Raw genomic sequence first — 22473 nt, 5'->3', positions numbered from 1 at the left:
CAGGAATGATTAACCAACATTTAATCTGAGCTAAGAGCGAGGACAAACAAGTGACCACCAAGCACCATATCAAGTGTGTGTACAGCACACACAAACACACATGAGCTCCTTTCTACCACTTGGCCTTATAAGTATGTATCTCCAGACTGATACAGACATTTAGTTTCACTTGGTAAGACATGATGCTAAATCTAGAGAATGTGTGTTCCCCTGTTTTCCCTTCAAGATGTATAAATTATTTAAAAATTAAACCTTCCTACCCGTAACAGGGACTGGGACTCATCCTTGGACTTGTTTTCTCCCGATGCAGGATACTGCTGGGTGAGGGCCCCGGACTTCTCTCCACCAGCTGGCACCCCCTGCAGGAATCCCTTGGTCTCCACAGCCAAGCCATAAATAGGTCGCGCCAGATGGGCAGCTTCTACATTGGGGCTATCCCTTAGAGTCTTTGTCTGCTCTTGGGTGCCGGACACAGGCGTCAGAAGCCCCAGGCTTGCTTGAGTGTATGATGGACTGCCCCGCAGGATGTCTGGCCCTCTCCAAGTCATGCTGCGAAGTTCATCACTTGAACTCTCAGTCCAAACTTTTTCTTTTAGCGTGTCCTTATCTTCTAGCTTCTCCCTCTTCACCACACTCTCGGAAACTGGCTCTCCCATTTTAGAGTCTGGATTGAGCAGACTGTAGACCTTGAGGTCAATTTTGGGCTCCTCCTTGATGGTGGATACGGCATGACCGTCCTCGTCGCCATTGGCTGTAGTGATGTCCTGTTCCTGGCAGTGAACAGTGTTGAAGTGCTCCAGTAGTGACTGAGTATCGGCAGCTGTGAAACTGCATTGACGGCATTTGTAGCAGCTGTGCGCTCTCCTGGAGAAGAAGAAAACAGTCACTGGAAATCTAGCATTCTGAAGGGCTTTTTAAAAGAACACTCTTTAAGCACCTGAATTTTATCTCATGTAATGTAATCGGTAGAACGAAATACAATATTCTCAACATCCAGAAATTGGAATGTAATCGACTAGCATTTTCAGTTCTATACAAAGAATGTGATGTTCTCTTTTGTTATATCAACAGTAACAAGTATAAACATACACACATACACACACACTTACGTGCATACATTCCAGACGATTCACATTTAAAACTGGGTGGTTTGCTCTATTATCGAATGACCTACTCTGTTCATTTTACCATGATTGGATAATCATCAATTTTATATTTAAGATATTAATATATTTTTACACCTAATTTCATCAACGGACTTTTCACTTTCTGTTTATTTACACTAAATTGAGATATTTTTTCACTATAAATATACACACATTTCTAGTTCTGAAATGCTTTGTACAGCTTTTACATATATTAAAATAAATTCTACCTAACTGATTATAATGTTCTCTTCTATCATAAAATTTGAATCTATTTAATCAATGAAATATGGTTGATTTACATAATCTAGTAAATAAGATGTATTAGAAGCTCAAGATCTTTTAAAACAAATTCTGTAAGGACTTATGAACATTCCACAAATTGAGTGTCTATTGGGTGTGAAGCAGTGTGACAGGTGCTATAAGAAGATATTCATTAAGAGTGTGTGTAGATTTGTGTTTACGTGTGTGTTTTCTTTTTAAAAGGCATAAAACAAGGAGACATTATTGTTGAATTTCAAAGCATCTTCTAAAAGACAGAACAGTAACTGTTAAATTAGGACAAATGTTTGATTAACAAAGAAGAACAGAGGCACTGTACCCTAAGAGGCATACTAGAAAGGTACACAGATGACTTGGAATAAGGCATACTTTCTTTAACTATAAAAACCTTTCTCTAAAGAAATACCATATGAAACACTTGCTACTCCACTGATATAACGGGTTATGAGTTACCAATTTAAAATAAAGTAGCAAAATAAGTTTTGAGAGCTATTACTTAAAGCTACTACAAACTATGTACTCATATAAATAACTGTAGATAACCATCATAATATTACTGTGCCAGGCACTGGGTACACATTGGTGAATAAAAGACATGTAGCCCTTGCCCACCTGGTGTTTAGAGTCTAGTCAGGAATGATGAGCTTCGCATTAGACTATAAATAAATATGTTAAGTACAAAGAGTGATGTGTGCTAAGAATAAATGGATAGGATGGAAATGGGTAGAAAGGCTGTTTAAGATCAGGAAGGCCTTTCTGAGGGAGATATATAAAACAAAAGGATGAAAACGAGCTATCCTTGTTGGAGGAGGAGGAAGGGGAAAGGAAGCACATTCTGTAAGTCTGAGATACTGAAAAGAGGCCATTGCTGCTTTAGAGAATAAATAAGAGGAAGCATGTCAATCAACAAGCTGGAGGGGTCATCTAGAGCTCTGTAGACCATGGTACAGAGGTAGATATCTTCAAGGGTTAAGGGAAGCAGCTGCAAGGTTATAAGCAGAGGAGTAGCATTCTAATCACTTTGGGTTGTAATAGTTTCTGAATTGAATAACTTCCCTCCCTTATGAGACCAGACTGATGGCTCAAAATCCAAAAGAATACTATTTTGCAGAAGCAAAAATAACAGGCTTTAAGACATGTAACAAAATCTCAACCAGTATTTGCTGAGAGCACTTAATGTGGTACACAATTACCTTATCATTAAGAGCTTACATTTGGTTGAATAAATATGGATATCTAACTTTTAATTTTTACAGAAGATTGTTTTCAATCTTTTACTTTTATTTATTGTTTAAGTAGTAAAGATAAAACAAAGGTACGTATAACAAACGATAATTTGATAACAAATTAACTATAAAAATACAATATTAAAATTAATTCTCTCAAGTGAAAAAAATCTAACCCTTAAGCAGAGGATGTCTATGACCAAAAATAAAAATCTTGGCACCAAAGTCAGTGTCAGAAAACCTAAAAAAACAGGATTAAGATCACAAAGGACAATAGACAAGACTCAAAATCTAGGACCTAGAACCTCTGAGAACCTCATTCAAAGAAACTTTTTACCAAAACTACATTCAAGTATGATCCAATGGGAGATAAATACTAAACTCAAAATTGTAGCAAAAAACTGTTATGTTTACAAAGCTCGAGTGCAAAGAAAAATGGATTTATCAGAATGGTTACAGGCCAAAACATACCTAGGAAATACCCTATGGAAGACACATTACATAATCTATTGAGTCATGAAAATTAAAAATAAACAAACAAACAAACTTCAGGAAGCACATTTGCAAATTCTGACTGCCCTCCATCCCAAGACAGTTCTAATGAGCTCGCTGCCCACTGTGGCAGCAAGTTTAGTTTCACTGACACGGTGGGATCTCTCCTTGAAATATGTGACGGGATCCTTGCCTGTAAATTAAGGCTATGATTTGCCTCTGCTACTTCTACCAAAATTGATGGCTGGAGTAGAAAAATCCCAAAGAATTACAGTAATGTTATTTCCAGAAATAAAGACGATTAATTCTAGGACAACAAGAAGGAGAAAGTATCAACATACAAGAGAAGAAATACAAGATTCTAGAGCACCACAAGACAAAATTATTTTAAAACAGCAGCCTTGCAGTTCTTATTGGAGAAGCAATTTAGTTCACTTAAGAGTGTAAACTCTAGAAGCAGAATGCCTGAGTTTCAATCTTGGCTCTGTATTTTACTAAATATGTGACTTGGGATAATTTACCGAACCTGCCTCAATATTCTCATCTGCAAAATGAAAATAATAGTGCCTCTCAACAGGATTCTTGTGAATATTAAGTAAATAACGCTCCTAGTAAATAAGTAAATAAGTCAGGGTTAACCAGTATAAATCCTAAAATTAAATAAAGCCCCTTTTTTCTGTGTGAATCTGCATTCCGTACTCTGAGCAAAGGAGTTTAAACTTACAAACTGGTATTTTGATATTTTTTTGCCATTCTCCCATGTACCTTAAACACAACAGATATCATTGTTAAAACCAAGTTTATTTCCTAGCATATCATTTGCTTTAAGACATTGCCAGGTAGAATATATTCCACGCCTTTTGCTGCTTCACCTAGTGGTGTTCAATGGCCTGCAAGATTGAGCAGTTTAGCAGTTTACTGCTTAATTGTCAAGCTTTACTCTCTTTTCATTAATAGTGGTATACCCAGAATCTTAAGATTCTGAATAACAAAGATAAAAAAGGCATTATCTGTGTTTTATTAGTCTTGTGAGGTGGGGATGCTGTGTGAGTGTATTTATTAAGGTGGTTTAGAGCCATAATATATCTAAGTAATTAAGAGTTTGTGCCTTCAATATCTACTTATTATGCAATCTAAAAAGGTCCTGAGCCAGCTCATCCCTTCAACAAATAAAAATGAATGCATCCAACCCTTCCCCATTATTTGACCGATACTTCCTCCTAAATATACAAGGCCCTGGGCCCCTGCCCAGACAACAAAGTCATCACAAAGTATCACACTCTGAGACAAGGTGTCTGGGGTTTCCAGGTTTTCTAGTTTCAAGTTCCTGTTCCAGTGGACAACTCCCTGACTCCTTAGAGGTCTCAGCAAGAACTGCTCTGATCTGCCCTACAGAGGAGCTCTGGATCTGACGGACCTAGGCAAAACCTTCCATGACACCAATGCTGGAGAACTGTCCGAATGCAGAGAATGGTGGGGATAGGCGCAAAGCAAAAAGAAGACAGAAATTACAGAGGGAAGTTTTCAGTGAGAACCAGGTCTTACGCTGAAGAGCAAAATACATTTTAACAGGAAGACTATTAAAATAAGGTTGTAATAACAAGCTCACCTCACACACCTTTTCCTTTGAAGACTTCAAAGCACTCACTCATATATGATCTCACTTGCCACTGAAGCATAAAGCTCATTTTACAGACAATAAAATGGAGAAATAATGACTTGTCCATTCAGTCCACATCAAGTCAAGAATACAGGGTTTCTACCTCCCAGATCAATGTTCTATTTTTCTATCCTTTGCTGCCTCAATTTTTAACTTCATACAAAAATAAATGAAATTACTGCCAACATGGAAAATGAAAACACAAGGGGATGGGAAAGGTCTTTTAAATGATAGAAAAGAGACTGACTACAGCAATGGTTTGCAAAACAGGCTGTGTGCGGTGCTGCAAGGTAAGGAGTTTCTTAGCAATACAGATCCCACGGCCTCTCCACGGCCCGACTGAATCAGAATATCCTGGCCATAACCTGAGAATCTGAATTTTTAAAAAGGTCCCCAGGTGACACCAATGCAGGTACCAGTATCTACAAACTACATTAGTAAATATACCATGGTTCTGGCAACTTAATGAACACACTCGTAAGACATCCCCCACCTCCCATGACTTGAATAAAACACAGGCAATGCCCTGACTCTCTTTGTTATTCAGAATCTTAAGATTCTGGGTACACTACTATTAGTGAAAAGAGAGTAAAGCTTTACAATTAAGCAGCAAACTGCTAAAGTGCTCCATCTTTCAGGCCATTGAACACCACTAAGTGAAGCAGCAAAAGCAATTTGCTACATGGTACTCTAGAGACCTAAAGGACTTCTTTTTCCCCGTAATATCAGTATTAAATAAATGACAGAAAATATATTAAAAAGACAACATTACTCTACTCTCAAAAGCTTGACGCAATATAAACTCTTCAATAATCTATATTAACACCTAGAGCAGTATTTCTCAAACTCTAACATGCATGGGAATCACCTGAGAATCTAGCTACAATTCAGATCCTGATTCTGGAAGTCTGGGTTGGGACACAATATTCTGTATTTCTTACAAAATTCCAGTTAATGCTGTTTGTCTCCAGACCATACCTTAACTAGCAAGAATCAGGAAGCCATAGTCAAAAATAACTTCAAGATGGGTGTTAGCTTGGAATGAACTCTCAGTACATATACTGGGCACTTGATACAACATTCCCAAATGAATTCTTTATAATGAGCAACATCATTTTCCCTCTTAAACCACACACAATACTACCCATCTCTGAGAGTCAACACTAACAGCTTTATAGGTTAAAACCACAAACATGACATTGTCAAGCGTGATCACAAAGCAGTAATTCATCTTTTTTTATTTCATTGTTTGGGGATCATCTTTCAATATTCTTTAGTGCTAGGCCATTTATATATATGTTGCCTCACAACAATCACACACAGTATATATTTCTATCCCCACCTCACAGAATAAGAACCTGCAGCACAGACAAGTCAATTCACATAAAACAATATGGAGGGTGTGATGCAGTATTTTAGCTCCTGCCCATGGTTACTCTTTCATGTATGCTGTTTGGCAGTTGATGCAATGTTACTAGCTTGTTCCAGAAACTAGTTCCTGAAAGATTTGGGCATATTCTCTCACGTGTCATTCTCTCAACTGAGAAGACCTTCAACATAACGCCACATACCCAAAGAATAAAAATAGATTACTTTGATCTCTAGTATAAGAAACATTATCCAAGAACGAGGTTTAGTCATAGTGAAACTACATTAGTTTGGACTTTCCTCTAACCTACTAAATGCATTTCATTTTATCAGCATTAACATGAAAACTTCAAAGTAGTTCAGGGAATTTTTCCTCTCATTTCTCAAGATCCTCCCTAACCACCTTCTCATCCATAAAGACTTCCCAAATGACTCAACCCAAGAGTCAACCTAGCATCCTCTGAGCTACTTTCAAACTTCATCTTCCTCTGAGGATTTTTGCCACGTTGCCTTTTATTAAAATCTTGTGTATGTCTTACTTTGCAGTTATATTGTAATTGCCTTAAGCTCAAGACCAAAGCTCACACATGTCTCTGTATCCCCGTATCCCCAAATCCCCACTCAGAACGTCCAGTCAGTAAATATCTGCCTAATAACCCACAGAATGAACTGCCACAGCTCTGGGGATGTTCAGGATGCTGGATTTCATAAGTTGAGTCATAAAGCAGCAGAGAAATATTAAGAAGTACATAGATATTTTGCAGATGGTATATGCTGAGTGGTCCCCTGAATAAACTCTTCATTATTTAAAAATTCCTAGAATTTCTGGCTGCATTAAGCCAAACTAATTTAAAAGACACTACAAATATATGCCTTGCAATAATTTAAATTCTATACTTTTCCACCAACCAGACAGCAAACATTTTCCTCATGCTACCTGAGGAAAAAAGATGTGATTTTGTAAGTCTTCTTAGCATGAGATTGCCAGATAAAACACAGGATGTCCAGTTAAATTTGAATTTCAGGTAATAAATAATATTTTAGTGTTAAGTATGTACCATACAATATTTGGGATATACTTATATAAAATCTCAGTATGTCGCATTTAATATTTTAGACAAGGAAGACAGGAATCCAAGAAACTTGGATAAAAGAGCTAAATCATCCTTTGCCTCCAGAGAAAAGTACATTAAGCTGCCTAAAAAGGCCAAGTTATACTTAATTAAAGTGACTTAAAATTTCTGTGAGAAAAGATATTTTATTTCTTATCCTACTTGATGGAATTTTCATGTGCTATAAAAAAGCATTTATTGGGGCCAGCCCCGTGGCTTAGCGGTTAAGTGCCCGCGCTCCGCTACTGGCGGCCCGGGTTCGGATCCCGGGCGCACACCGACGCACTGCTTCTCCGGCCATGCTGAGGCCGCGTCCCACATACAGCAACTAGAAGGATGTGCAACTATGGCATACAACTATCTACTGGGGCTTTGGGGAAAAAAAGGAGGAGGACTGGCAATAGATGTTAGCTCAGAGCCAGTCTTCCTCAGCAACAAGAGGAGGATTAGCATGGATGTTAGCTCAGGGCTGATCTTCCACACAAAACAAAAATTTTAAAAAAGCATTTATTTCAGATCCATCCATATTTCAATGCACAGTGGCCTTTTATCCTTTTAGTAATATCTCATTTATTAGTAGAGATCAAAAATTATTTTCATAATTCATAAAGGGCTGAGGTTTTCTAAACTCTAGAAAAAATCAGCTGAAAGATGCTACTCTTTTACTCTGATAATATTTCTCTTTTCATAATAAAGCAGCTCACAGTATATGTGCAGTCAGCTCTAGTGATGCTTTTTCTCCTTTAAATGTTAACTTCCATCACTTAAAGAGCTCTCCTTTACCGAATAACTATATTTCACTTTCAATAGTTGTTTTTTTTCTTTTTGTTTTTTTTGGTGATGGAGACTGGCCCTGAGCTAACATCGTGCCCATCTTCCTCTATTTTGCATGTGGGACGCCGCCACAGCATGGCTTGATGAGCAGTGCATCAGTCCACGCCCGGGACTTGATCCTGCGAACTCCAGGCAGCCAAAGGAGAGTGCGCGAGCTTAACCACTATGGCACCAGGCCAGCCCCTTACTTTCAATAGTTTTAACCACAGTTTTTCTTCTTCAATGACTAAATGGACAACAAAGTAAATGAATAAATCATAAATACTAATCAATTAGACTCTGAAAGGTACTTTTTGATAATTATAGAATCAAACACCTACAAATAAATTGTCATAGGAGTAAACGAAGGTGATTTAATTTAAATATAGTTCAGTAGATCCAACATCTAATAAAATTAGCCATTTTGTAATATATACTTTGTCGTTATGAAGATCTACACGTGTGCCACTTGAGATTACTGACACTGTAGAAAGATGGAATGAAAACCAGGCGAAAAGAATATCTGAGGGACAAAGGCAGAAAAGGAATTATAGGCGGATAACCAGATCAAGCAACTTTTAGAAGTTGGAAATATAATATTCAGCCTTAGTTAAGTGCAGAGGAGCAGTCTACAAAATATAATCTAAGAAAAATTGAAATTCTCAATGAATAAAATTCCACCTGCTCCACTTATCTTGTATTTTTAAGCTGAAATAATCTGATTAGTATTTACTCATTTGGAGTAACTGGATTTTTTAGGGGGGTGATTTCATCTTTAAGAGGTAGAAGAAAATACAACTTATGTCATATCTGAAAAATTTCAACTTATAATTCACTTTCAAGAGGAAGATATCGGGCCGGCCCAGTGGCATAGTAGTTAGGTTCATGCACTCCACTTCAGCAGCCCAGGGTTCACAGGTTTGGATTCCGGGCATGGACCAACACACCGCTTGTCAAGCCATGCTGTGGTGGCGTCCCATATACAACGGAGGAAGATGGGCACAGATGTTAGCCCAGGGCCAGTCTTCCTCAGCAAAAAGAGGAGGATTGGCAACAGACGTTAGCTCAAGGCTGATCTTTCTCACCAAAAAAAAAAAAAAAAAAAGATACCCTCTACCAAATGTTCAAAATAGAAAGATGTCTTCCCATAAAATAGAAAGTAAACAAGAAATGGGAAATAATTTATATAAACTAGGATGAAATGGAACTCATGGCTAAAATTTATCTTATTCCAAGACTCGGTAACTGTTCCTGTACAAAGTCTTTAGGACCATTAAATGTGAAATTTCTAATAAATAATTTATACAAATAAAATAGTGCAATTGTGGGTTATTTTCTTGATGGACTATAATATCCTGGGTAACTTTTTGTCTCATAATGGGAATTTTCAACTTGAACTATTATGTCCATTTCAGGGTTTTACAGGCAACTGATTTATTAGGTATTGTTTAAAAGAACATGACACATAACATACACAAATCTAAATGTTACCATCATGGCCGTCACCCTTTTAGAAACTCTGTACTAATGCACTGCGTACTTGGCTTCTTCAGATGTGTTGATAATTAAGTGCTTATCATAAAATCTATTCTTCAGAATTAGCAGAGCACACAGTCCGTGTTCTTTCACAGAGCTCTTTTAAGATAGAAACTGAGCAGTAGCTACATTAATTTGACCAGCTACTATATCCAATGTTATTTCCTTCAGCCTGAGTTATATATTTTATGTCTAAAAGATTCAAACACTGTTTAAAAATTTTAAAATGCATTCATAAATCTCCAGACAGATGCTTGTCATCACGTACAATACCAAAAAATATGTACATTTTCCACATTCTAGACAACAAGTAGGTAGACAACAATGTATTACTGATTTTTAAGTAGTTCTTTAATAAGGGAGATTGAACATTTATTTAAATATTTTTTGGACATATGTACTGATGCGACTTGATGCCTCGTTTTTATTTTAAAATTTTATCATGTAATGTTAATTATACACACACACACTATATATATGTATGCATTCATATCTAGGTTTACAAAAAAGTAAAAATTGGAACATAACCATAGAATCATAGAACATGATTATATATAAATATATATATGCTCTCTCTGTATAAAAAAGTATATATATAGAGATATGATATACATAGAGAAAATAATACTTATGATACAATTCAATATATGTATATGAATACATACAATATATTTATGAATATATATATGAATATATGTATATGGTTTTATTTTGCTAGTTTTTGAAATTATATAAAATGGTATCCAGCTGCAAATAATCTTCTCCAATTTGTTTTTATTTAGCCAAAATTATGCTAATAAGATTCATACATGTTGTATTCAACTGACATTTATTCAAATTCACTACTGTATAATATTCCACTGTACGAAAAATCTACAGATTATTTAACTAATCTCTTGTGGATAGTTGGGGGTGTTTTTCCTGTTGTTTTTGCTTGCTTGTTTTTTTGTGAGGAAAATTAGCCCTGAGCTAACATCTGTTGCCAATCCTCCTCTTTGCTGTGGAAGATCAGCCCTGGGCTAACATCCGTGCCCATCTTCCTCTACTTTATAGATGGGATGCCCGCCACAGCATGGCTTGATAAGCCGTGCGTAGTCCGCACCTGGGATGTAAATGTGTGAGCCGCAGGCCCTCAAAGCAGAGCGTGCGAACTTAACACTATGTCACTGGGCCGACCCTCCCGTTTGTTTTTGTTTTGGTAGTTTTGCTCTTCCAAAAACTACTACTATGAACATTTTTGCTCAAGTTTCCTAGTGCACTCACACAAGAAATTTTCTTCTGAGCAGTGAAATTACACAGTCACTGGGAATAAGCATCTGATATTGCCAGAACTTGTCAAATTCACTTATAAAGTCATATGTACTGACTATTTTTATCCCTTATAATACTTTTTGTCTTAACATCTATGTTTTCTGAAATTAATAAAGTGACTTCGTTTTTTCTTTGGTTAGTATTTGCCTTGTATAACTTTCATCTATCCTTATTTTTTTGTTATTGAGACCTGACTTAATTACACTGAGTCAAAGGATAAGTTCTGTATGATACTGCTTTTCTGAAATCTGATTTCTTTTTTGGCTTAATATGTGTCAAATTTTATAAGTATTTTATATGTGATTGAAAAGCAGGTGTCTTCTCTAATTGTTGGATGTAGAATTTATATATTTTTTATTAAATCAAGTTTGTTAATTTGTTGTTCAAATATTTTATATTTTGAAAATTTTTTTCTGCTCAACCTTAAATAAGAGAGGTTTCTTAAAATTTACCACTGTGATTGTGGTTTGCCATATTTTTCCTTTAGTTCTCTTATCAATTTTTGCTTTATTTATATATTTCTCTATATTTTCATATAGATATATATATTTTGCAATTTGCTACTTTAATGACATTTGGTAAACCATGATACACACACATATATACCTGTACATGTCTACAAATTAGTTTAAATGGTTATAGAATACTGAATAGATAATTTTATTTATTTATTTTAATTGAGGTATAATTGAGATATAACATTATATTAGTTTCAGGTGTACAAAGTAATGATTCGATATTTGGATACACTGTGAAATGATCACCACAATAAATCTATTTACCCTCTGTCACCATACAAAGTTACAAAATATGCGATACAATATTACCGACTATAGTCACCATGCTGTACATCACATCCCCATGACTTATTTATTTTAGGACTGGAAGTTCATACCTTTTGACTCCCTTCATCCATTTCGCCCACCCTCAACTTCCTTCCCCTCTGGCAACCACCAATCTGTTCTCAGTATCTATGAGTTTGGGTTTGTTTTGTTTATTTGTTTTGTTTTTTAGATTGCACATATAAGTGAAATCACACATTATTTGTCTTTCTCTGTCTGACTTACTTCACTTGGTATCATATTCTCAAGGTCTACCCATGTTGTTATATTCTATATATTTAGAATTATTATATCTTCCTGATGAGTGGAACCTCTTATCATTATGTAATGACTTTTTCCTCGTATGCTTTTTGTCTTCAAGTCTAAGTTGTATGAGACTAATAAAGCTACCTCAATTTTCCTTTGGTTTATATTTGCTCTTATAACCAAGTCTGTTTTTTTCTTTCAAACTCTCCATAGCCTTATGTTTTGAATGTATATCCTATAAACAGTTTATAGTTCAATACTCTTCTTTAATATGTCTAATAATCTCTCTTAAGTGGAAAGTTTAATCCACACAAGTTCACTAAGAATTTTGATATCCAAACTTTCTTTTATCTATTTTACTTTTGAAATTCTGTTTGTCCAATTTGTCTCTTTCGTCATTTTTTTAAAAAATAAATTGAATTTTATAGGTGCTCTTTATTTCAGTATTCCATTTTTATCCTCTATAGGTTTGGAAGCTATGTTCTCATTTCCTATCCTTTTATTGGTTATTCTTAAAATTTTTCAAGTACGCATAGCAAAGTCCTAACTCACGAACTCCAGACAATTCAAGCACCTTAGAACAACACCTTAATTCTGTCATTTTCTCTGCAAACTTACATAATAATGTTTCCCAATATCTTCTCCCTTTTTAATTGCATAAATTAGACAGACAGTGGCTGTTTAGATTTACCCACAGTTCCCTGGTCTTTGTTTAAGGGAAAATGTCTTTGCTCTTATTCTTGGAAGATTGTTTTGACAGTTAGACAATACGAGGATGACTTTTTTTTTCTCCTTCAAAACTCTGAATAGTATTCCTCCCTCTTTCAGCTTCCATTGTCACTGATAGAGTCTTCTGTTAACCCAATTGTCTTTTCTGAGTAGTTGACCTGTTGTTTCTCTCTAGCTGCTCTAAAGGACCTCTCTGCCTTGGCATCTTAATTTTTACTATAACATGTCTATGACTGAATTTATTTGTATATATCCTGCCTAGTATAAACTATGCTTTTTTTGTATCTGTGTTTTATGTCTTTCATCAGTTCTAAAAACTCTTCTGCCATTATCTCCTGAAATATTGATTGCCTATCTTCCACTCTATATTCTTTTCTTCTGGGACTCTACTTAGATGCATGTTAGAACAGCTTATTATATTTCCATATCTTAACATCTACTTTTGTGTGTGTGTGTGAGGAAGATTAGCCCTGAGATAACGTCCAATGCCCATCCTCCTTTTTTTGCTGAGGAGGATTGGCCCTGTGCTAACATCCGTGCCCATCTTCCTCTACTTTATATGGGACGCTGTCACAGCATGGCTTGACAAGCGGTGCATCAGTGCACGCTCGGGAGCTGAACCTGCAAACCCCGGGCCGCCGAAGCAGAGTGCGCGCACTTAACCGCTGAGCCACTGGGCCGACCCCTCTTAATATCTACTTTTGATATTTTCCATCCCCTTCCCCTCTCTTATGTATTCTGGCTAATGTCTTCAGATTAAATTTCTGATTAAGTCATTTGCTAATCTGTTATTTAACCTACCTATATATTTTAAATTTCAATAATTATATTTTCCATTCAAACAATGCTATTTGTTTCTTTTTTGAATGTTCATGGTCATGTAATTATAGTCTCATGTGCTTGATCAATTTGTAAGTCTGATTTTCATTTTTTTAAACATTTATTAATTATTATTTTATAACTGAAAACTACTGTATCTGAAGTTTTTGAGTTTCTCAAGCTATTTGCATTTCCTACTGATTTCACATATAGTAGTTTATATCCCTGTCCCTATGGTAAATATTTGTAATGGTGAGCCCATATAAGGTTTATCTTAAGCCATAGGTACAACAGAAGTGAAAATTAAGAGTACTTTGCTGTAGAGAAGTTTGTGTTTACTTCTGACAGGAGTCAGAGGAAGGCACTAATATTGAATCACTTCAGCCACCTTTAAGGTGCCAGCTTAAAGTGAAATTCACAGATTCAGCACCCTCTCTCAGCAGCGACTCCAGGCTTAGTCTTCTGATCAACTGCAGCATCAATACTGGCATTTGCCCTCAGCACAACCTCACATTGCATGCTTGCTCTTCACTTCTCCGCAGTCTGGGTTTAGTTCACTCTCGGTGAAGGGACAAGAAAAGCTTCAGAAATTTCCCTTAATTCATGGAAGACTAGCAAGGCATTAAAAAGTATATTTTATCTAGTGTAGTTGTTTTTTAAGGAGACAGTCCTCCTACTTACTCCCAGAAACACAAGTTATAACACTGAAAATTTTGAGGAGGAGAATGGTAATCAAATAGAGAATGGGTACACTGTTTAACTAAGTAATAAATAATAAAAGAAATGGAGTGTGAGAAAAAAACTCACGAGTGGAATATAATAACTCAGTCAGGATGTGAGCTAGGGGTATCATAAGTAAATATGAAATATTAAGAAAAGAGAATTGACCAAGTTCCAGTTACTGACTGGATAATGTTTGCAGTTCAATCCAGGTCGAACCTGGTTCTTCATGAAAATACCCATGGAATAGAATCCACATTGAGGTTTTTCACTCATAGCTCTAAATCGACTCTCCTGCTTCTCAGCTGTAGTTATTTTATAGCTACAAGATTTCACATATTTTACAGTTCTCAGCTTATACTGCCTTTTTATTACACTGTAAGTCTTGTATATAAAGCACTCAAAAGCCTAGACTATTCCACAGTAATAAGAGAATTATGGTAAAATTTTTCCAACATGAATAATATAAATAAACATAAACTTAACTAGAAAGGTATTATTGTGATGTGGTAAACTTATCCTCATATGATCTTCAAAATGTGGCATTTTGGGAAAATGCTTTGTTAGCAGATCAAGTTTTCAACATCCATGTAACTATTTCTTTTTATATCCCTGGAGCCTCCACTGTTGTTCAACTTTCAGCAGAGTTTCTTTATAGTTCCTACCAAGCTGTGACTTCTGAAATTGTAAGTCTCCAAATTTCAAATATTTCTACGAGAATTCAAACATATCAGAGATTAACTACTCAGCACCTTAATGGATCTGGGATCACACAAACTCCATCAGGTTTTCAGAGTATGTGCAAAAGTATTTTAATGCCCTAGAGACAAGTGCTGTTCAATTTTTTATCTAATAAAATACTGAGAGATTGATTTAAATTCAAAATGCACAGACAACTGCCATTTTGTGTGGAACCCCAGGTCCTCAGAAGGGTTCCAAGACCATATAATAGTCAAAGATTAAACTATAACTCACCATGGAGATCTCGGCTTACTCATAACTACTGTGAAGTCAAAAACTCACAGGGATTTCATTTACTTAAAGATACTCACTGAGCACCTATTAGCCCTCCTGGCACTGTGCTAAATTGTGCAGATACAGCGGTGAACAAGACAAGACTAGTCTCTTCCCTCTGGAGCTTACTTTCATTACTGAACATGAACTAAACTCTGAGATTATTCAGTAATATTTTTATTCATACTTTTATTGCTTGGGAGATTGTTTTGCTTAACCAAAGCATATGGAAACTCTGTTTTTCTGGACAGGTTTTCAAGCAATTGCTTCAGCTTACTTGAGAAAAGCCACTCATCCAAGCGATCTAGTATCTAGATATATAAGAGCGTGTGTGTGTGCGCGCGCTTGTGTGTTGATTTCCTGAATTCCTCACGATTAAAGAAAACCTCTTCCTTCAAAAAAAGAATGGATTATCTAATTTTTACATCACCTAACAAGTGTACATGCACAATACACTGGTAAGGCACAGAAGGAAGTTAATGTCTGCTAGCCCCAGAAATAAACTAACATGCAGCTAACATCAGAGGAGCCAGAAACACTCACTGCAAGTGTGAACACATATTTGATTGCAGGACTGTGTCTTTCCTAGGGCTGACCTTATAAATTAAACAGCGTAAATCTCAAGGAAGTGTTTTCTGAACATTTAGATTCACTTTGAACATTAGGATGCCCTTCAAATTAACATCTAACATTAGTAGCCTATCACTGGACATGAACTGCTTCATTACTGGTGACTGAGAAAACACACACACACTTGCACTAACACACAACTTTTAAAGAGAATGGGAGGAACTGTTTAAAATCTTGGCATGTGAAAATTAAAAGAACTAGATTTTTAAACTAGGATATTGAGTCCGCATATGGAAAAGCACTTAAAAATCGTAAACAAAGCTCTTTACTTTGATGATTGGAGGTATAAAAACAAGAAAGCACACAATAAGCAGTAATATCTGAACACGCTATACTACCAGGATTTTGCTGAACTAATTCCTATTAACCAACTCTCAGTTTAAATGCTCCTTCCTCAGTGAGGTATTTACTAATCACCCTATTGGGCTGTGTTGTTATTATATTCAAATGCAGCAGTGCCTTCTTCATCTTTTATGACACTCATCACTCTTAGAATGATCTGTTAAGATCTTACCTACTGAACTGTAAGTTCCATGAGAGCACTGACTATATTTGTCTTGTTTTCTCCTTTATGGTCAACGCCTGGCACAATTTTTATTTTTGGAATTAATTAGTTAAGAAGCGAATAAATAAATGAAATAAAGATATGTATCCTAAACTCATCTCTAGAAAGTAAGAAAGATGAACTGGGAAAACTACCATTTATAAAGAGAATAGGATGAAAGGAGAAGTGAAACACTGACATATCCTAACTCTACAGTCCTGTGTTGCACAATGACATTTCAGTCAACGATGGACCGCATACACGACAGTGGTCTCATAAGATTAGTACCATACAGCCCAGGTGTGTAGTAGGCTGTACCATCTAGGTTTGTGTAAGTCTACTCTGTGATGTTCGCACAATGACAAAATCACTTAACAACACGTTTCTCAGAACGTATCCTCATTGTTAAGAGACACATGACTGTATTTACAAATCTGAAACAACTTAAGTAGCTCTATTTGCTCAGAGGAACAAGTGTAAAGAAATCCAAAGTCACACATATTACAGAATTCTCACTTTCAGATTACTGTTTGTATGTAAAACAAAGATGTTGCTCAATTTTTTAAAGCTAGAAGAATGTCCAATCTCATTTTAAAAGAAAAATGCGCAACTTGTTCTCAAGCTGATTGTCTCCCAGTTGGAAAAGAAAACAGAACATATTATAGTGGCACCTTTCACTTGGGAGCCATTCCATCAAAAATTACAGGATATGAAGTCATATTTAACAAGGACAAATGGATGGATTGTGGTAAATTAGTAAACTCATTAGCATTATCAGCATTATTGTGGATATTTTAAAATACACTCAGTAAATGGTATAAAACAGGTATGAAACATAAGACTAAATGGTCTGAAACAAGTAACCAAATTAAAATCTGTGGTTATCACATCTATAAATACATAATCTGCAGTTTTGTGAATAATCTTTTTACGTGATCTTGTCCTGTAATTTCCCCAAGTCCCCACAATCATTCCCAACAACTCTTGGATCAGCACTGTGAATTCTTTCTATCATTTTCTTGATATTATCCACCTACCCGCTCCCATATGGCTTACCTGTAGTGTCTGGAAATCTCTTCTTCTACCTGGGTAATGAAATCACATTTGGTACATGAGTGTTCTTTGCTCTCTTTGACAGCCTGCTGCCCATCTGATCCTTGCAGATGATTGGCTTCTTGTTTGACATCCGATGCTTGGGACTCATGCACGCTCTCATAATGAAAGAGGAGCACATCTACATCAGGGGTGGAGAATGAGCACTGGTGGCACTGGTGTTTGACTCTCGAGCTTCCGGCCGCCCCAGGAGACAAGTGCAAAAGCAAGAGCGCACAGTGGGAACAATTACTTTTTCTACAAGCAAACGGATAAGTAATTTCTCCAAGGTGCTTTTCTGGGCTGCAAAGACCTCTGGGACAGAATGGACAGTGTTTAATGGTACACTTATGGATGTTATGGAGCTGTTGATAATGACGGAGAAGTGGCCCCACTACAATTACATCAGGGCCATGGCTTTTGGAGTATCTAAAGTCGCAGAACTGACAATTGTAGCTTGTTACCATATTATCCTCTGCTCCCTTGCTGGAGAAGTCCTTCTTTTTAGCCCCACTAGAGCCCTTGTCTGCCTTGGTCATTGGCTCCCCTTCTGCACTTTTGGTTAGGTCATTCTGATTAATGACGGAGCCCCTGGAAAGCTTATCATTCAATTCTGGATTAAGGCCACCTGACTGCACTCCTCCATGCTGCTTGCCATAATGTTCTAGCAGTTTAAGTGAGTTAGAGGACTCACAGCTGAAACTACAAAATTTACACCAGTAGTAACTGGTGGCCTCTGTACCATTTTGTCTAGAAGAATCGAGGGGCTTGATGGGCACTGAGTAGCCAATAGGAGTGTCATCTCCTGCCTTGACTGTGATCTTGTCCTGCCACTTTCCCAAGTCTCCAGATTCAGTGGATCGAAGTGCAGGGATGGATTTGTTCGAGTTTTTCTCTGAAGGCTTTGCACCCTCAGAGGAGGGGAGAGAAGCTTTGATTTTGTTCGGGTGAGTCTGAAGAAAATGTTGTTCTAGTTCAGTTGATGAGTTGCCCATATAAGTGAAATTGCAGAATTTACAGCGGAAGTACTTGGTGTTGCCTTGGCAATCTGGTGTTTTCCGTCCAATGCCAATGAATGTTCCACCTGAAGTGACCTGGGATAGAAGAGATGGATGTTACTGTAAAGGTATCATTAATTCAATGCTGTCTGGAGGAGGAGGAGGGGACACTGCCAAGTACTGCACATCAAAAAAATACAATAGCACTTCTGCTTATTATGAAATCACTTGAATAATCAGAGCCAAATCAACTCACTCTCTTCATTTCTCAATAGCTACTCTATAAGAGGCTCATTATGCTAAACATTTTTGGCCAAAGTAACAGAGGAAGGTAAGTAATAAAAGTACTATAACTAATTCAAAGGATTTAATAATATATCCTTAAAAAAAAAGACTAAGAAAATAATTTTCAACTAAGTTTTACTACCGCCTCCTTCAAATCACATGCTTGAGGAAGCATTCAAATCACGTGGGATTTCTTCTCACAAAGCTAAGGGTTGCTGTCAAAACCAGAGACAGTTGCTCAGAGATTACTCAATGCAGACGTTCTCCAAGGAAATCCTCTCTTCGGTTCCTACGGCAATGAGACTGCAGGAAAAGATGAAGTTTATCTTTTGGGTAAAATAAAGGTGCTAAAATGACCATACAAAATGGCTTATAATTAAAGCCTAAGCACGCACCATTAGACTAAACATGAAATGAATGCAGTGGGCTTGACGTCTTAATGAAGGAGGACCAAGGTGAGGAGTTTAAAACGTTTCACAATCTAGGACAAGCAAAGAAAATCTTCCAGGGCCGTGTTAGATTAAGGCTCTGTCTCATAGCAAAGGTCCAGCCCCTCCCAGGAGTGGGTCATGGGGACGTTCAAAGGACAAAATGAAATAATTCCACCATAAAAATCATCACAGTTCTGCTTTCTGAATTTCTGAAAGTGTGGACATAGAACAAGACATTTGAAGATTGCAAAATCTAACAGTAATGATGAAATTTATAATTTCTGAAATTATAAAATTGTATAGTATTAGGGCAATGACGGCCTTCAAAGGGCACTTTATATAAAACCCTTCCTCCCTTTTCACTATGCACCTCAACGGGTAGCTTAACTAAGTGCCACCACCGAGCAGCCAAAATACCTGATTTAAAATAGAGTTTTTGACTGAAATGCTCCAAAAAGGGAGAGATTTCCTCCTCCAACTATTAGAAAATTTTTGAATTTTTCCAGCAACCAGATGTAATAGATTAAGCATGTGGCATAATTGTGTTCTGCCTTCTTCAACAGCTGCTCAAAAATGACATGTGTGATCACTGCTCATATCGAAATCACTCCACGAGAAAAGTCTCAAGCATCTCAAAGTCATTTAAATAGTTCTACTTAATATGCAAATAATATTCCTTTAGCACATCGAGAGACATATTTGTACCTCTATTGTATGGGACTAAGATTGCAGTCCATTCTGCCACTTAAAGAGAGGAGTGATCTTGATCAAATTACTTAACCTCTCTGGCCAACACCTTCCTCAAATGGGGCAACCTCTAAATTTATTTCTGGCATTACAGTTCTAGGAAATGTGCATGAACACATCAACAGCTCAACTTTTACTGTACATTAAGATAATTTATGAAGGTCTCCCACAGCCTTTAATCGAGGGATGATGATGTTTCACTTTAGACAATGTCTATATCCACCGTGGCAAGCACACAGATTCCGGTCTGTCAACAGCGCAGCATCATCTAACCAGACGGCCAAGAAAGGGGCACCCTCCCAGGCAGCCACCTGACAATCAATCAGTGGTGTGAGAGATGTCAAAGCCAGACCACAGGAGAATACGGTCTAGTCACCATTCTGACCGAGCACCATAGTGACTAAGGCCACTAAAATTTGCACCGAAATGTAATGGATAATATTGCAAAATTCCTCCATCTATTTCCCAGTTCACTGGAGGTGAGGAGAAAGCTTGTTTTCAAATACAAAACAAAACATTTAAATAGGATGCTGTCAGCTCAAGTACTTTGTCCAGGAACTTGAACTTGAATCAAAAAGGGACAAATTCAAAGTATCCCATTCTTCTCTAACATAAGCAAAAAAAGTGTATAGAATCTAGAGATGGACATTTGCTCATTTTAGCTACCACGCTGTCTCAGAGCCTCCAAGTTTCCCTCACATAAAATGTTTTGAACTTCTCCTTGTAGAAGAAGGATTCCTGAGAAACCACGACAGACACATCATCACTATTTCTTTGATTTTGCAATCTTCAAGCCTCATGTTCCATGTCTACACTGAAAGGGCCAAAGAGCACATACAGTCTTAAGAAATCACTAAACGTATGATTTTGAAGTGAATTTAAATTATGACTAAGCATCACAACATCCCTTCCAGTATCTGACAACAACTTAAGAGTCAGAAAATCCAGGCTAAGAATGACTACTATCAGGTGAAGAGACCACGAAAGAAAGGCCATTTTGTAAAAAACTGCCAGTAAAGCATTTTGGTTGAGGATTAACTAAGCTACTACAAAAACTGCATTAAATCTTTTAAGTTGGTGGCGTCCATGTGTCTAAAATCTATATTTTCAATCCAGGGAAAATCAGCCAACTCCATTATTTAGGATGCTTTTCATGGTTATATATTTTATGCTGAAGAGTGCCTTCTCTCTTGATGATAAATGATAAAATCCTTTATTCATTTATGTTTACCTTTACTTGCATTTGCTTGTTCTCAAGGGAAGTTCTCAATGGAAAGACACATTATTTAACCTCCTGGCACCTCGGTTTCCTCATCTTCATGGATAAATATTGTACAGCTTGCCAGTTTATAGGATTACTGTGAGGATCAAGTGGGTGAATGTATCCAAAAGTGATCCGCAAACTCTAAGTGAGTGCTGTCCAACAGGACTTTCTGCAACGATGGAAATCTTCTGTAGTCTAACCTGCCCAATATGGTAGCCACCAGCCACATGTGGCTACTGAGCACTTGAAACAGGGCTAGCGCAATTGAGGAACTGATTTTTCAATTTAATTTAAGTAGTATTTATGAAGTTTTCATTAATTTAGTTTTAATTAACTGAAATTTAAATATAGCCACATGTGGCTAGTGGCTGCCATATGAGACAACACACTCTACAGTACTATTCACGTGAATGGGATTATTATTTAATAAAATGAACTTTCCAATTGAATTTCTCCTGCCAATGAGATGAAAAAACTAAATAGAGGAGAAGCTACAAAGTCATTCAGTGACAAACTCATAAACCTGTCACTCCTGGTATTCTTAGCTGTAAATGAAAAAGTTTGATTCTGCTGTTACAAAGCTAATGCTTCTGTTTATACTCCTTTTTGGACTAAACAAATGGTATTTTACTCATCTTCAGAAGCAAGAAGGGGCTCAATACATTTTGGTTGAATGAATGAACTCCTTAGGGGCGATGTAAGCACAGGTGGGAATCTCTCACCAAGGCCTCTGAGTTACCTGGATAAGAAAGCGATAGTAATTCAGGGCCCCATTATTACTGGCTCAATCTGACATATATAGGCTTCTTAAAAAAATAATACAAAATGCTTCTTTTACCCAAAAACAAATGACTACGGAGCCATTGCTTGTGAATTTGAGTTATACAGAAACACTCAACATAGCTGTTAAGGCATGAAAAAGAACAAATTTTAAATTGTTTGTCACTGATTGAGGACGATGGCGTTTTGTTCTATTTTAACCTTAGTTTTAAAAACTATTCCTCCCATGTATTATGTTCCATGGCTTTCGTTTATAATTTCTTTACATATGTCTTTTCACAAAAACGTTTCCCTGTAGAAGTTAAAAATATAAAAGGTGGGCTTTTTTCAAGGTCTTTAACCTCAATTTCTTTCTTTCCTCCTAATAATATGAAACAAAAACTGGTA

General features: G+C 36.7%; 1 protein-coding gene across 7 annotated transcripts in view; it reads right to left on the bottom strand.

Annotated features, from left to right (window-relative positions):
* Positions 1–22473, bottom strand: part of TRPS1 (transcriptional repressor GATA binding 1) — a 299725-nt gene that overhangs the window by 170511 nt on the left and 106741 nt on the right. For all 7 annotated transcript variants that reach the window (XM_087447531.1, XM_087447532.1, XM_087447533.1 and 4 more), the window contains 2 exons: positions 17546–18675; positions 261–864 (listed from right to left, as the gene is read on the bottom strand). In XM_087447531.1, coding sequence (XP_087303657.1) covers positions 261–864; positions 17546–18675 — 1734 coding nt within the window. The remainder of the gene's footprint in view (positions 1–260; positions 865–17545; positions 18676–22473) is intronic.

The sequence above is a fragment of the Ceratotherium simum genome, chromosome 23 (assembly GCF_057802395.1).
Source record: "Ceratotherium simum simum isolate JZ-2026a chromosome 23, ASM5780239v1, whole genome shotgun sequence".
In the NCBI taxonomy this organism is placed as follows: Eukaryota; Metazoa; Chordata; class Mammalia; order Perissodactyla; family Rhinocerotidae; genus Ceratotherium; species Ceratotherium simum.
Note: the sequence above shows the minus strand (reverse complement) of the source record. Positions and strands in the feature narration are given on the sequence as shown.